General features: G+C 44.2%; 1 protein-coding gene across 7 annotated transcripts in view; it reads left to right on the top strand.

The window, feature by feature from the left end:
* The window catches only part of Eph (Eph receptor tyrosine kinase), a 104,361-nt gene that overhangs the window by 50,276 nt on the left and 37,665 nt on the right, over nt 1-16,420 (top strand). For all 7 annotated transcript variants that reach the window (XR_010574375.1, XM_065479654.1, XM_065479653.1 and 4 more), the window contains exon 2: nt 983-1,180. Coding sequence is in view for 6 of the 7 variants with exons in the window: in XM_065479654.1 (XP_065335726.1) it covers nt 983-1,180 (198 nt within the window). In the remaining variant the exon portion in view is untranslated. The remainder of the gene's footprint in view (nt 1-982; nt 1,181-16,420) is intronic.

Here is a 16,420-nt window from a genome sequence, read left to right as displayed (position 1 = left end):
AATTTGTCCCGCGTGACGTAAATGAACAATCAGCCCCTTGATAAATGGAATATTTATTCTTGACGAATAAAAAATACAAATTTACTGGCCCACATCATACAGTTTGAAAATAAAAATTTAATGCGTGACAGGCGTGTTCAGGCGTGTTTCGCGAATATGTACAAGGACAAGATTCATGAAATGAAAGAATTGTTCATAGAGCTGAAAAATTTATACATGTGACCGTCAAATGAACAATAACCATGAAATTTTAAGCCACGTAGTCATTAAAATATTCTAAAATGGCTAAAGAGTCTGTGACATAATAATTAGTTAGAACATTAGCACAGCACATCCTGTGGATTATGAGCTCACCGAATCCCAATAACATTGGCGAGTGGATAATATGGGGCCCGAGTGGCCGCAGAGGAGCTTGGGCCCCCAATGTGGCCATCTTTTCCTCCCCACACCGAGGTCTTTGATTTTTCCCCTAAATCCGCTTGAAAGGTGCGAAAATTTGCCAGTGTCACCTCCTACCAGCCCGTTGAGCTATTTTAAATTCTTGAGTCTATTAACTAACCATGACCTTTCGCCATCTCTGACATGGGTAGCCAGAAATAGATCTCCGAAATGCTCAAGCATTTCACATTGCCTCGACACTCCTGAAAATGTCTTAATAATGAGTCCTATTGCTGTAGTTTTGAGGTTATCGTTCTAGCAGGGATTTACAACCCGATAAATTGCTACGAAAAATTTCCCCGTTCGATTTATTTACACAAGAAAAAATAGTCTAAAAGTCCCATATTTTGTAACTCACTTAATGATGAAATTGATGTATTCGTCAAACAACAAAGCCACCAAACAGTCATAAACACATAAAATTGCGACACATTTATTCCCCAATCCACTGTCCTCCCCTAAGCTATAGAATACAGTGCTCTTTTTTATATACTGTCGTGTTGTTCACACCAATTTTGACTATAAGCTATTGGTTTGATTTCAGGTCGTGCTAAGCGAAAGAATGTCTCGAGAGGCGCTCCGCTAAACTTGGAGGAAATGCAGACGGAGGAAACCTACCGGCCGCGCCGGACACCTGTGATACAGCCGCCGCCAACGAGGAAGATGGCCCTCGTGATCAAGACTTGCATCGTCTCCACCCTCCTACTAGTCCTTTTCGCGCGCCAGACTGCAGCAGAAAAAGGTAAGGCCATTATAGCATAGGACCGAGCGTTCCCACGAATGGAGTATACACGGCACCTTTTTTATTCTTTCTTTCTTGCTGCGTACACACAAGGTAATTTGATAAGCCCACTTGTCTTCGGCTCTTCGGTTCGGGCATAGAAAGGGGGCGGAGTGGGGGAGTCGCCGCCGTAAAAATGAAGAGAGATGAAAATGTACGAGAAAGGGGTACACAGCCCGGCACGTCAGACGGACTTGTTCTCCTCGGCGCAGGACACCGTACATGCCGGCGAAATATTATATTACCGCCGAAAAGAATTAAGCCGGGGGATGTGCGAAACGGGTCGTCGGCCGTCAGCTGAGCGCGGTTCAACCAAAAATCAATTCAGGGGGTGTTTGAGGGCTGGTTCTTATTTATGACAGTTTATCTCCGTTGTACACTTAATCCCTTTGAGCCGCAACCCGCCGATTTGGGCGCGGAGAGTGAACCAATATTTGCCTTCGCTCACATCCCCGGCCGGCCGGAATTTATTTTATTGATTCGGCGGGTACTTAGAGGCGAGCGTGTCTGTTTGTATGCAGCAGGCAGAGTGGCAGGGGAGGAGGAAAAATTATAATCGCGCGGCGTGGTGTAATACAAACAAGCAAGGTTGTGGTCGGTGTTGGACTAACTCGCTATTATATCATACGCCCTACACGACCGGCCAAGGAACGAACGAACCGACGAGCAATGCAAAGGTAGTTTACTACCGTTATAAGAAGAGCGTTCTGCTCTGTGTATTCAGCAGATGAAGAAACGCGATAGCGAATACCAATAACCGAGCGAACGAGCCAGCCAGCGGTGTGTGTGCCATTCAATATGTATTTATGTAGCAGCGGGACGAATACACACACCGCCAGAACAAATAATAAAATGAGCTGCTACATACATCTAGCCGCGCTCAGTCATAAATCGTGCTCACTCGCTGCTGCTGCTGCCGCTGATGGAATTTGAACTCATTAAGAAATTCCCGAATGGATGGACGGCGTTGCTCCTCGGACGTCAAATTTGCAGGTGCTTTTCTAGCCACTGAACTTGAGTATCGTAGCTTTTATTATACTTTGAAACGTCAAAAAATGTTCAAATGATTGGCTTTTAAAATTATTTATTTGGATAAAAATTTATCTTAAAAAATATTTTCAGCGATAACGAAGTCATTTTCCTTCAAATATTTGAAAAATCTGAAATTATTTGGTCATTTTGACCTTTTAAAATTAATTCCAGAGGATTCGCTGTTGACAGATCGGGAAGCTGGCGGAAATATAAAAAAGAGCGCATGGAAAGGGTTGTAGCCCCAGGAATTAAAAATATGGGGCGTGACAGGTACCATTCTTCAAGTGAAATTAATGAATCTGTAATTTTAAACTAAAATCTTGCATTATAATCGGTTCCACTAGAATTAATAGGAAAATTACCTACAACTAAAAAGTTTCAACAGTCACTCTTTCACATGCCGAAATTTCATCTTGGATTTCCGCAAATTCGATTCGTTAGCATATTTTGATGAAATATTGCGTGCCTGATAGAATGCGTGATTTTTCAGCATGATGACAGCGGCGCATCTCCCTCTCAATATCGCGTGATAGAGGTAAAAGAAGGGGAGCCAGCCAACTTAATTTCGGCCGTGGAAACATTTTTGACACTTTCCAAATGATATAAAACGGCGGCGCCCGTCTTGTCCCGCCGCGGAATGATGGATGGCGACCTGGAATCAATATTAAAATAACTCAATATCGTCGGAGCTAGAGTCGTCTCCTCCTACGAGCCTCCTTTTTCTTCCTCGGGAACGGGTTTGCCCGGCTCACAATATTGATATGCACGCGCGAATATGACAATGAGTTATAATAGCCTTAATGGCTATTCTTCATCGCGTCGTAAAGCAACTTTACCCACACACAACACTCTCCTCTCAGCTCGCTTGCTCGCTTGCTTGCTCGGCGTTTATATGCCCGATAGCCATCTCGGCAGCTCGGTGATGGACTTTAATAACAGTTTATTTTTTACCAAATTAAACACCATTCAGGCAAGCAAGCACTTTCACTCTGTGCGTGTGCAAAGTGCCAATCGAAATAATTCTTCATCTCCTCCTCAAATTCTGGCGGATCAAAGGTCACTAGAGAGAGAAAGCCGGCTCTTTCGCGTATATGAATTTTTGCGAGGGTGGGCCCTCAATTGCGGCTGAACGCCCATAGAGCTCGTGAAAAGAGCTTTTGAGAGGGCCATAAAGATCGAGGCTAATTCGATTGTAACACAAAACCGTTCCCAACAACAATGCTGCGCATCTTCCTTTTTGCCAATCAGTCTGCACTGCAGCCCGAGGGCGCAATTTTTCCATTCATGCCCAACGACGTAATTTGCTCGTTTATGATCATTAGCTTGTGATGGTCTAAAATTAAATATTGATTGCCCGCGAATCTGGATATTATTTAACCAGCCATTTGCATCAAATCAGAGAAATCCAATCAGCTGGAAATGGATTCTGCGCTGGTGCTCACTTTGATGTATTTTTAATTTCGTTGCCTGTCGCCGTGCTCTTCCACATTTTCAAAGTACTGTTTAATCAGGATTAAACGCTGCTAAAGTTATGACAAGCGAGTGTGCATGTTTTATTCATGTGCAATATTAATTATGACTGCCATTCCGTGCCGGCACAACAAGTATCAAGGACAAGTGGCAATAAAATTGCAAAAAAAATCTCGCGGGACATCAATTACACGCGCCGGGGAGGAAGACATTTTTAATTCGCGAGCACGCACCGCGCGCTCTTTCGTGTGTGTACGCGAACGCTAATTGCCGGCTGAGCGATTTTGTTGTTAATCTCTGGCAGATTGTGACAGAAACAAGATTACGGCGCTGGATTTACTTAAATTATGCTAGGAGCGCCGCTCTGCACTCTCTCTCTTGCTCTCGGATTAGAGATGCAGCTGAATTAATGTTCTCCGGTAACAGCGCGCGGTTAATCACTCTGGACCATAGGCGATGGAGATTATGACTCGGCTTGGCGAATAATTTACAGGCCGAGTGCATCGTGCGCAGGGGCTAGTCACCTGCATTTCGATCTCTAATGTGGTTAATTACGAAATGCATCTCACTCCAGATGCGCGCACTGATTGAAATAAATGGCTTTGACAATTGCTCGGTAGGCGTCATTCTTGTGAAACTCCGTTTAATGCTATTAAAGCGGAGCTGCTGATGGAGCCGCTTTTTCTCCGCGCCGAGCGTGCATATTAATAAATTGATAATCAGCCGGCTATTGTCGGTGGAAAAATGCAACTTTTATTACGCGCGGTGGCGGGAGTAGACCGCTATTTACGACCATTGTGCGCTAGCTGCATGCACTCTCGGCGTCGTAAATTAATATTCCTTGTCCGCGGCCGGCCGAGAAGTGCTGCATTTTTATCTTTTGGCGAAACACGAGTCGTAAATTAGCCATAGTGACGGGCCACAATGCACTCGTGTGGCGTGGATTAAGCAATCAGATTTGCATATTTCTCACGGAATGCATAAACGGCGCATTATGCACATCATTTATCCGAGTCTGCAGAAATCGTCTCGCAGCCTAATTACCTGACCCCTAATTAGCGCGGCGGCCGCTTTACACATGCATATACGCGTAATGCAAAGGCGTGGCGACCGCTTTTTATTCGCGTATAATGCGAAAAGCCGGTGTAAGTGGTTTTAAAGACGCGGTGATACTTTTAATGGGCGGTTTGTCAATTAAAATCATCGTTTTATTGCATGGGCCGGGCCGTCTCGCCTCCCTTAAAAGGAGATTACTGCAGGTGTCGATTTTTTCTCCAATCGCAATCGAAACCTGTTATTCCGAGAGACATTATTATCAATTCTGAATTTTCCTCAATTTTATTTTGCAATAATTATATCTCCTCTCGCTCGCAGCACTGCTCTCACTGATGATGAGATGTATGAATTATTGAGGGCGGCTAATTAATTACGGTAATACACACGCATCCGATACCACGACGTCCATTTGAATATTTGATCCGGCAGCCCGCATATACACGAACGAACACACGCCAGCGCAGACCTATATAATTATTCATTTTACCTGTGGGGATTAATTAAAATTCAGACACACACATACACATAAATGCCGGTGGTGGCAGCACATCAAACGCGCCAGTTGTTTGTGATTATCATTCGCCGGGGCATCTCGTTTATCCAAACAAAACTAATTACGTCTCTCGCTGGGTATGGGATCAAAAATTGTGCCACCACCGTCGACGCGAGTGTATAAGGAAGGCGTAAATCATGCCTGTTCTCAGCACGGCGATAAACTTTTTACGTCCCGGTGTAAGCCGAGGTTATGAGTTACTTCTCAATTTCTAATGGATTCTCCGGCCGTTGCACCGGATTATCGCGCCCGGCGCAGGCTAGACAATCAGATTAAAAGCCGGCGTGTCTCTATTTTCTGCCACCGGGCTGTCACGCCCGAAACGAAAGCGACACGTCCCATTTCGCGATGTATATTCCGCCGGCGTCTGGCGGATAGAGAGAGAGAGAGAGAGAGAGAATCACGTCCGATATTGCTGAAGTGGCATCTTGCGACGACGGATTTCGATTTACTTATACCAAACCCTTCACTGCCGGTTTAATAAGTTTTGCCCGCCTTTGAAGTGGAAATTCATCGTGCAGAATTTTTCGCGAGGGTGATTTGTCAGCAGTCTCGAAATTCCGCGACAGAGGTGTAGAAGGAATTCCGCGCGCCGGTTAATGACTCGCGAGACAGCGCGTATATGAATCTCTAAATAATGGCCGTGTGAGAGCCTTTTCGGATGTGTCGGCGGCTCAAAAAGAATTTCTGCCAGGAAAAAAGGCTTAATCCCTTTGTTATTAGAAATAACGCGCGCGCCGCTTTATTATCTCTGCATCGGCGGGGCCGGCGCGGAATTACGGCCGAGCCGCAGCCGAATTTTAGCTGCATCATCATTGACAATCGCGCCTGCGAGGAGCCGAGAGCGGATTCATTAAATTAGCGCCACAATTGCATCGATGAATCGAGACCATGGGTGGGTTTTTGCACTCATTGTCCGCAGCCTGCTGAAAATCCTGCTGAAATTAATAACACGTTTGTGCATGCCACACAACCGGAGCAGCGACAATTGTGTCTGCGCTGCGAAAATTCAATTAGCCGCCGATTCCATCGCACGGCAATGCGAAATTAAAAGAAATGTAATTCGTAATTCGGCTTTGTCCCCTCCGTTTGCGTTCTCTCAATTACCTTTAATCGATTTCTTCGAAAGTTGTGAGTCATAATATTGTTTACTTTATATTTCCCGGAAAATTTCTATTCTTGAAGTATGTGTGATGAAATTTATCTACTGTGTGTGAAAGCTGCGATATTAACGCCTCTATCGGCTGGTCAAGTCTCCCACCGCTAGTGGCAGGGTGAATGGAAAGAAAAGGTTCTAAAAATTTCAAGAGAGAGAGGATCCAAACGTGAAGTGTCAGTGCGCATGTAGGATTTTGCGTGGTGTTTGTGCTGAAAAAATGGCCGATGCGTCTGAACACGCGGAGTGGCTGTGCAGCATAAAAGGCTGCTACTTATATATGGCCGAAAAAACAATGCTCTTCCACGTGAAAGCGCGCAGAGAGCAGCGAGAATATAATACTCTCGTCGGCAGTCGGTGCCGCACCGCTCCTCCCTTGACGTGAGCGAGGAAGAAGATATAGCCACTTAGAGGGCTTAGGGTTCGATGCCGGTCGGTCCCCCTGCCTGCTGTGCTTGGGACGAGCGAGCAATATTCATGACCGACTAATTAAGCATGACGATTCAAGCCGCTCGCCGGGGGTGTCTGGCTCGCATGTCGCACCCTTTTCTTTTTCACGTAATCTCTCCGGCTTGATCACTTTGGCAACTTACTTTTCCAACTTTGGCGACGAGTGTGAGCCTGCAGCCGACTTTATCTGGCTCGCAAGGCCCGTAACTTAAATCTTTTGGCCCCACTTTTCACCCAATCGGCATCGGCACCAGAACACAAAATTTATTTATTTGATACGCGAAACACTCCGGTCTGAGCACTCAGTGAAATTGATGGCGGTGACCCACCCTTTGGTTGTTTTCATCACGTGCATGCTCACGTCTACTTAAACTGCAATTGCACTCGAGTGCAGCTCATGAGCGCGCCTAGTGTGTGTATTATCATCATCGCAATCACCGTCGACGACGTTCTCGTGCAGACGCAAAGGGCATGCTGCTGTGTGCACACACACACACACACACACACACACACACACACACACACACACACACACACACACTCCCCCAAACGCAGCAGCATGCTCAGCATAATTTTTTACCCGAGGTGCTTCAGCCAAGAGTGTGTTTGTACGAATGAAAGCGAACGCAGCCTCCGCCGCTGTCGAGCGTACTCAGAAGGAAAATGAGCTCCTATACATACGTATGTATGCATGCAACGCGAGTGCATTTCATTCGACGCACCAGGATTGTGTCTAAGAAATCTCTTTCAACCAGGAGACGCGTCAGCGCGACAGAATTTTCCACAGTGAGGTGAAAAGACGCGTTTTCACTCTCGCTGACTGATTGAGAGATGCGCCGCTCTCAAGAACTGATGAAAGTGAAACTGGATTGCGCACCTTTTAATTTCCGGAAATTCTTCTGCTTGAAAACGGCATTAAATTTGTTTATTCGATAGTCACAGTCTTACAAGGAATGCAATTCGTTTGCATGTTTCGGTCGAGCAATTAGACATTCAGACGGCAATTTCAAGAAAACAAACGGCGCCAACATTGTTTGCCGATTTGCAGAAGTGCTCTCGCCATTGCTTTATTTATTTTTTAATTAAACTCTGCGCCAGCAGCTGGCGGATGCGCCGAATTGCGCAAAGTGGCATTTAACGCGGCCGTTTACATGCACATTTGCTCGAAAATGGCCGCCAGCACGCCTCGGCGCGGCTGATGTATTGAGCTAGGTACGGTGCGAGCAAGAAAAGAAAATCGAGTGTGTGTCGTCCTTTTCCGCGGGGTGCGATTCTTTATTTCACCCCGAGGCGCTGTTTTGCAGTTTGCACGCGTTAAAAATAAAATACAAACCTGGCGTTTGCGCGTAAACAAAAAGCATTTGTTTTAAACGCACGCAGACTGATGCTTTGAATTTAAAATGACGCGCGGCCTGAAACCAATTTTCATAATTCACGCAGCATTCGACGGTGCAAACAATGGACCGCATATGTGTATTGATCGAAGCGAGTTTTTGCTCGGAAAACAAAGGGGCTGACGCAATAATTATTCGCGGAGAGAGAGCATCGTTATTCTATGTGGTGCAGCAATTAACTCTCCGCCGCTGACGATTCATTTTAATAAATTGTAATGGCGCGCGGCATTATCATCGAAGCAATATTCGATGCGGAGCTCCTTCCAACTCGCACAACATACACGCTCGATGTAATAAAGAAATTATACACAGTGTGCGTTACAACATGCAATTATTATATTTATCGGTGCCGAGAGATTTTATTGCATTACGGAAACATTTTACAATTTTATAGTTTCGGCAGCGGCCACGATTGTGATCTCGCAGGCCAATTAATGCATTAATATGCACTCCATCTCAATCCAAGTCTCGTTCACTGCATCTCTTGCGCCTCGATTACCGACGACGAGCGGATAATTATTATTAATTGCACACTTGCACCGCGGCAATTACGGCCACCGAGTTGTATCATTGCGTCGCCTCTGAAGGTGTGCTCGTGATTTATTACGCCGTGATTACATTACAAAATTGATTGAAAGGCAGCGAGACGAGTGAGAGCAATGTGTGTATCCTTTTGATATACGTTTTTTGTGTGCACAGAGAGAAAAATGAAAATCCCTGCTCCGTTGGCTCATTCCAATTAAACACACCAGAGTTTGATTTTCCTCCTCGCCCGCGGCACATTTTGATATTAAATTTGAAGCACTTGCTCACTTGGTCGTACCCATCGATCGATGCTATGCTAGGCAGAGTAAATAAAACAAACGAAAAGGCGCATCCACTTTTGTGTCTCGGGAAAAAAATGCATAGGCAGCAGGGGCGTGTTCGAAGTCCCGGCTATCGGCCGGCGAGTGTGAGTGAGACAAATTGTGGCCATAAAACAGCGAGCAAATAATCCCCTCCTTTTAAATGTCACTGTGGATTTTCGGGCAAGTGCGATTTTTTATTTTTCACAGACAGACGCACTCGTGGAGATTCCGTATCACCCAATGTGACTATTTTTTTCATCTTACCAGTCCTCAATTGTTTCTGGCTTCGTTCACTTGATCAAATAAAATTCTTTTCAAGTGTTGACTATGATAACTTGCAAATTAAATTCAATTTGCTGGTAAATTGATTTGACTCGCGATGGGGAGGTAAGAAAAATTTTGTTGTTTACAAATAGGTTGACAGTCAAGAAATTTTGGAAACGATTGGTATTCTAGGAAATTATTTATTGCAAAATCTTTTGGTGAATTTTGTGTGGTATATTTTCTTTGGTAATAATAAACCCTGAAAACGGACTTTCTAAGATGGTTTGTTGCTAATTTACACAGTCTTAGACCATCATTGGATCGTTTTCGTCGATCTGAGGAGTAATTTTGAAGCTCGAAATTGCAAGATTTCATGCTCTTGTGATTTTCGGAAGCTTAAAATATTGTTTTCACAGTTCTAATAAATTTATTTTAAAAACGTCAATCTGTTCTGCGTCGCTTGAAAATGGAGAGGGAATACAGAAGGAAGAACAGCTAGTTTGAAGGGCATTGAAGCACACGAATATCTATGTGAAGCCTTTTATTTATTTCCTCCTGGCAACGGCCGGGGTCCAAAAACCGAATTTTCGCGAGCAAAAACACGCGTATACACAAAATCAAAACCTCCCGGGCCGCGTGTGTGTTTGTTCAGGGAAGAAAAGGCAGCAGCCGCGTGCAAATTTTCCGCGCGCCGCTTTTTCAATTCAGCTCGCAGCGTGCGGGATTGAATAGAGCGCAGTATTATGCAGGCAGGCTGCCCGCCGCCGCCGCTGCTGCCGCCGAACCTACTGTTTCCTCTTTTGTTTTTGAAGGGCACTCGTGTGCACGCTAATGGGGCTATTTCAGCACCGCTGCTTCTTTTCCCCGCGCTCCGCGTGTCGAGTATTAGCTCTATTACAAACAATGCTCCTGCGGAACGCAGCGTGAGCACATGCAGAATTGAAAAATTTCGCCAAATTCGCCGGCTGCAATTGGCCCTTGAGAGAGAGAGAAAGAGAGACAGACTTTTCTTGTGCAACGGGGGTGAGGGGTGGATTAACACAATGCGAGCAGTCGCGTCCTTTGTGTCGCGAATAAATTTTGTTTGCACTTACTTAAAACACATTAATTCACTACCGCCGACGTCGCCCGGAGGCGAGATTTATGCGCCCGCCGAGCTTAATAGACGCGATAAATCTTACCAGCTCGGGTAAAAAGTTTTATAAAATTTTCATTAGCCATGTGAGAACCGCCGTCGCGTGTGAGAAAGAGAGAGGAAAGAGACTCGTATGCAACCTGCTTGTGCAACGTGCGTGCACCCGCCGCCGATTGCATAATCTGCAGGCGCTCGGATATCGGCAGCGGGCGAGTGTCGAGTGCTGCATTCGATTGGAATTACACCTCCACGTCGTGAGTTTGACGGCAATGGAGGTTCATTTAAAAGCATGTTGCAACGGAACAGAATCAGTCTCTAGTTTCAAAAATATCTAAAGAGGGAAAATTATTTTATGATTATTAATAATTTATAACTGATATATTGTTCATAGAGGCTTAAGGACATAAAAGCTGGCGACCCCTAGTAGAATAATTATGCTGATCGAAATATTTAATTTTTTTTCAATACTCAAGACGAATGCCATATTGTAGAATCTAATTATAAGATATCTAGAGCTGAATTTCATGAATTTAAACTTAGAAACTGTCGGGAAACGTGACATTTCCACTGTTTCTTATAATTGTCAAAATTAAATTAAAGTCGACCCAGAGTTCCTTATTTATGAATGTAATTTAAAAGACGGCGTTAGTTAATTAAACTCGTGAATCAATCCCAAACCCTGACAGCAGCCATAATTGCGCAATCCGAACCCAGAAAGACCATTGTGATTTGCATTCTAATTTTAAATTGCAAATTTTTCTCATTAGCTTACATTATTTCTCGAGTCAAAATTGACGTCTTTTTTCTATCCAAAAACGTACAATGCGATTGTGTTAAAATCCAGTGCCCTCATTAATTATGGACCGATTTTGTATTTTGTGTGCCACTCGGACCCGCGCATTTGAATAAAAATGCAGGCAAACGCGAAATTTATTCATTTTGTCTTTTATCCGCAGCCCGTTTTGCGCGCGACTCAAGCGGCCGGCGATTTACCGCTGGCCCGCTTTTATTTACGGCGCCATTCAAGTCGTTGTATCCTGGACCGAAAAGTTAACTGCACAAAGCAATGGCATTCCCGTGTCGGCCGCGCATTAGAATGCAAAATAATTCTGCACGAGAGTGATTGCAAAATAAATCGCGCGCGTTCCTCATTATTTCAACTCGCCGCGCGCCCTGCCCGAGTGGAAATGTGCACATCCCGCGTGCTGCACACACAAGTTTGACCCGTGAATGGCAATAACAATAATAGCAATAATAAAAGACCCTTGTGCGGCGGCAGGCAGGCCTCTTTGTTTGACGGCGGCGAGGCAGCCAGCCAGCCAGTCTGGCTGCTCGTTCGCATCAGACGGCGGATGAAAATCGCGCGCGCACAACACAACGCGATAATTACTCGAGGGCCGCGATTTCGAGACATATGAACACGCGGCGGCAGATGGAAGATGAATAATGTAAAAAAATAAACAGAACAGTCGCATATACAGGCGAAATTACACCGCAACCCGTTGTAATTTGAATCGGTTGCAAAGGGGAAATGTTTTTAATTTATTTTTTGATACAGATTTTAAACTGTCAGTGTTTCAGCATTTCAATTATTGTGTGTGTTGGATTGCATTTTCCCCTAGAATGGTGGGAAATCGGCTCAATAGATTGCGGGCTCTTTAATCAAGATTTATTTCTATTTTTTAAAGAGAGGTATTTGCTTCTCGATGCACGCATCTCGATGAGAAGAATTCAAGTCAGAACTGTAAATGTACAGGAGAGAATCCTTGTTGGCAATGCATGAAATAATCCTGAAGAATTCAGTTAGAGCCAAAAATGATTGAGACAGCCCTGTTTTTATTTGTTTGATCATTTTTTTTAAAATTGTTACAAAGTTTGCATGCGTTTCAAATGTTGAGTACTGTCTTTCTACTTAAAATTTTATCTTATTTCACTGAAGATCAGGTCAGACAAAACGAATAGAATAAATCCACCGCCAACTCAAACGTTTCCTTTGATCATTAGCTGATTTAGTGTAACAAAGATCTCCGTACTTCTCGTTAAAACAATTGTAAAAAGGTTGGTTTCAATAATTTTTTGATCATTGCCCCGGAACAAATTACGCGGCTTAATGTGGATTTCATTAAACTGAAGTTTCAGCCTTAATTATCTTTTGTTTCTGCGGCACGAATTATGATGTAGAATAATGACGAGCACACTAGCTACTCATCATCATTAAGCGGAAATGCAATCTCCGCGAGCGCAGCAGCAGCAGCAGCTACTCGGGCAGCCGTGGAAACAACTTCATACTCTCGGACTTAATGGACATCATTTGTGCAGCGAGCGCAGGGAAAGAGCTCGTGTAATTTAGGAAGTCGATGATGATGACTCGTTTCATTCTCACGGCCCGGCCAAACGCAGCAGCAGCGGTGCGGCGGCGGCCAAATGGATTTAGTGTGTGTGTCGCCGGGTGCTGTGTCTGTCTCTCTATCTCTTCGGCACGTACTTTAACGATGCAGAATTGCTTCCTTTGTACAATATTTTGCATATGTAATACGGTCCCATGGCGGCTGGCTGGCTGTCGGCGGGCGCGGGGCATATCAAAGGCTTCTGCTCCGTGCCCCAGCTCTCGGCAAAGCGGGCAGAAGGGTTACGCCGAGTTTGAGCGACGGGCAAAATGGTCGCTGCCTCACTGCCTGGCTGGCGTTACGTCGTTATTCTAGTTGCACCGCACAGAGATAATACTCACTCATTCCGCGCCGCACAAAGGCCATGCTTCGACTTTTGCTCTCTCTCTCTCTCTCTCTCTCTCTCTCTCTCTCTCTCTCTCTCTCTCTCTCTCTCTCTCTCTCTCTCTCTCTCTCTCTCTCTCTACACGAGCATAATTGGTCATAATCGATACAATCGTCTGGCTTTGCCCCGTTTTTCTCCTTTTAATTAGTGACACGAGCGGAGCGAAATTTGAAATCAAGTGTCTCACAATTTCACCGTCACCACCGCCGTGGGATTTGCACGGTCTGCCAGTTTGCCATTCAATTCGAACGCGACACAACACCACGATATGGAAAATTAATTAGTGAGATATAGAGGCGAGCGAGGAAATTTTGACGCTGAAAAGCACTCGATGGATGGATAATCGCTTTGTACGTGAACACTCACCATGCAAAGGTGTAAGATTCAAAACTTGGATAATGCTGCTTATGGAAGCAGTAATGATAGATGTCAAGGGTTTGCCTAATGATTCTACAAGAGTGAATTAATAGGCGAGAAATATACAAGCATTAAAAACGAAATGGAAATATATTTAGGGAAGAAATAAAAGCTACAGCCTCAAAAAACTTGCAATCCAATATGTAGTTTGAGACCAAGTCCAGTTTCAAAACAAAATTAAATCAAATTTCATCATTTGATTACTAAGCTAATGAATTATTTAATTGTTCAAATAATCATTATTCAAAAAATTCAAATTTAAATACGATTTCGGCTGTTATTTTAGACATTCATATTTTATTTCCTCGTATTTCTGAGGTCAAAGCATCTCGTCAAACTTATTTTTAGGCAAAAGATTTATAAAAAGATGGGAAAATTGGTTTATGTAAAAAAATTTTAATTTTTTAATAATGCTCAGGGTAAAAATGATAATAAACAGGTGACGAGTAAAAAACTGCAGAAATATTTTATGCGAGAAAAAGACTAATGATCCTCACACATCAACCAACCTTCAGATTTTCTCTTTATTCACAAGAATAAATTGATTACAAAATCAATGCATCTCCTTATGTGGCAATGACCGGTTTTCTGGAAAAAAATGAAGAAATAAATAAAATAGTTGCGCACTGAGAACCACCACACCTTCACCTTTGATGCCGCAGAGAAAAAATCCTGTGTGCATTGTGAGGTTAGCCTAATGATGCGTTGGATTCGCGCAGAATACGCACCGACACGGCTTCCCACTCTGAATAAATTCCTTTCTCTCCTCTGACTTCATTGACGACAAAGGGCGGATCTTGCACACGCCTGCATATTATGGGGCTTGCAGTGCCGAGAGTAAATAATTGTAGGATGCAGCAGGTACGGCTTGCTAGCTTAGATGGCGACATTTCTGCGCCTTCGCCCCACTGGCTGCACAAAGGGGTGGATAACGAAATTTCAGCGGCGTCCCCCGGTGGCGCGAGCAGGCGGGGATGCAGCGCATTTTTGATCGCCTCGGGCCAGCCCGACGAGCGCAAATTGGATTTTTGGAGGGACGATGGAAATTTGTTGATTTTAATTTCCCAAAAGTATGAGTCACGCTGCATGAGGATTCGACTTGCTCTCCAAGGGTAAAATTCGCCACGCAAATTGATATTTAAATACGGAGAGCCCTCTTTGTGCGCGCCCTTTGTTCTCCTATTTATTGGATTTGGACCGCAAATTTCGCCACGCATGCGAACACGGGATTATTTCTGCGAAAAGTTGTTTGTGCACGCACCGATTTGTAAAGATGGCCGCCGCCGTTGAGTTTTGGAATTTGTTTTCTGGCGCGGAATCTAATCCGATTTCGACTCGAAATTTGTTGGTTAAAGCGGAGAGCGGGGAAAGCTGATGACTTTTGTTACCACCGCCAACCCCGTATATATTTTATAAATATGCATCACTGTCTGCGCTCGCCCGCGCGTGTGTATGTGTGTGTGTGTGTATAAATTCATTCGCCGGCGACGTGCTTGAAAATGTGATGTCATTAGTTTGACGCGGTGTAACTTAAAATGTAAATAAAGCGCGAGAGGGAAATGTCGGTTCGGCACCGGCGGGGAATTTCTTTGACAGACGGCTTTAATATGCAAATTTGACGAGCCGCCGGAGGAACGGAAAAAGAGAAAAGTTTGATAGAAAGAAAGAAAGAAAGTGCGACATTTTCGCGCGAGTTTTATAATCCGGCTGCTCTGGACAATGCAATTTTATCAGCGTGCACGCAAATTTATTCAAGCTGGCGTGTATTAAATCTCGTTTAATCGGATTAAGTTATTATTAAGCGCAAGTTGCCTCTCTCTCTCTAGCTCGCTGCCATCGAAATAACTCGGTGCAGTGTGGAATTTTGCCCGCACGGAATGCATCCCGCTTTCTACCTTTCTCAAACTTTTTAATACCATGCGTCCGCAGAAGAAACACACGAGGAATCCGAAACATTTTAATTCGAAAGCGGGAAATTCAATCCCAAGTTGACATTTCTCGAATTAAAGCGCGTGTTTCGTTCGGGAAACGCACACAAAAGGAAACCCGAGAGTCGTCGGCGAGCACATGTATCTTTGTTCTGCTATCCGGCTCTGTTACATTAGGTGTCCAGATCTGAGAACATCACAGGAATGTTGTGTTCCGTCTGCATGTGTCTGACGGAACAAGCCAGCGCGGAGGAGAAAAAATAATACAGGCCGCGGCCCCAAACGCTCACACACACCTTAAAACATTTGCACCCCTGCTGCGTGCAACTTCAGTTACAACTTAAGGTCTTCTTTATCTGTAATTTATTAATGTTTTCGGACGGCTCTGCTCATTTATAATGCGCGCAACACGATGCTACACGGAGAGATGTGTGCAATTACTCACGACAGTAATTGTCCACGCAAAATGGCAATTCACTGGATTTTTTGTCTTCCACATTTCATATTTTCCATTCGTCAGCACTACCATAATTATGAACTTTCATAAATAAATCCCGGAGCTCATCCCTATCAAAAAGTTATTAATATCTTGATAGTTTGTAAATTCGCATACCTTTTATAACTTGATTCGCATTTACCAGCTAATTAGGCAATCCACAAATTTTTAAATAGCCAATATAAAGCTTGATTTATAACAATTATTTTTGAAGAAAATTAAAGCTCAAC

Source organism: Cloeon dipterum, chromosome 2, assembly GCF_949628265.1.
Source record: "Cloeon dipterum chromosome 2, ieCloDipt1.1, whole genome shotgun sequence".
Classification (NCBI taxonomy): Eukaryota; Metazoa; Arthropoda; class Insecta; order Ephemeroptera; family Baetidae; genus Cloeon; species Cloeon dipterum.
The sequence above is the reverse complement of the archived record's forward strand: the minus strand, read 5'-3'. Positions and strand labels throughout refer to the sequence as shown.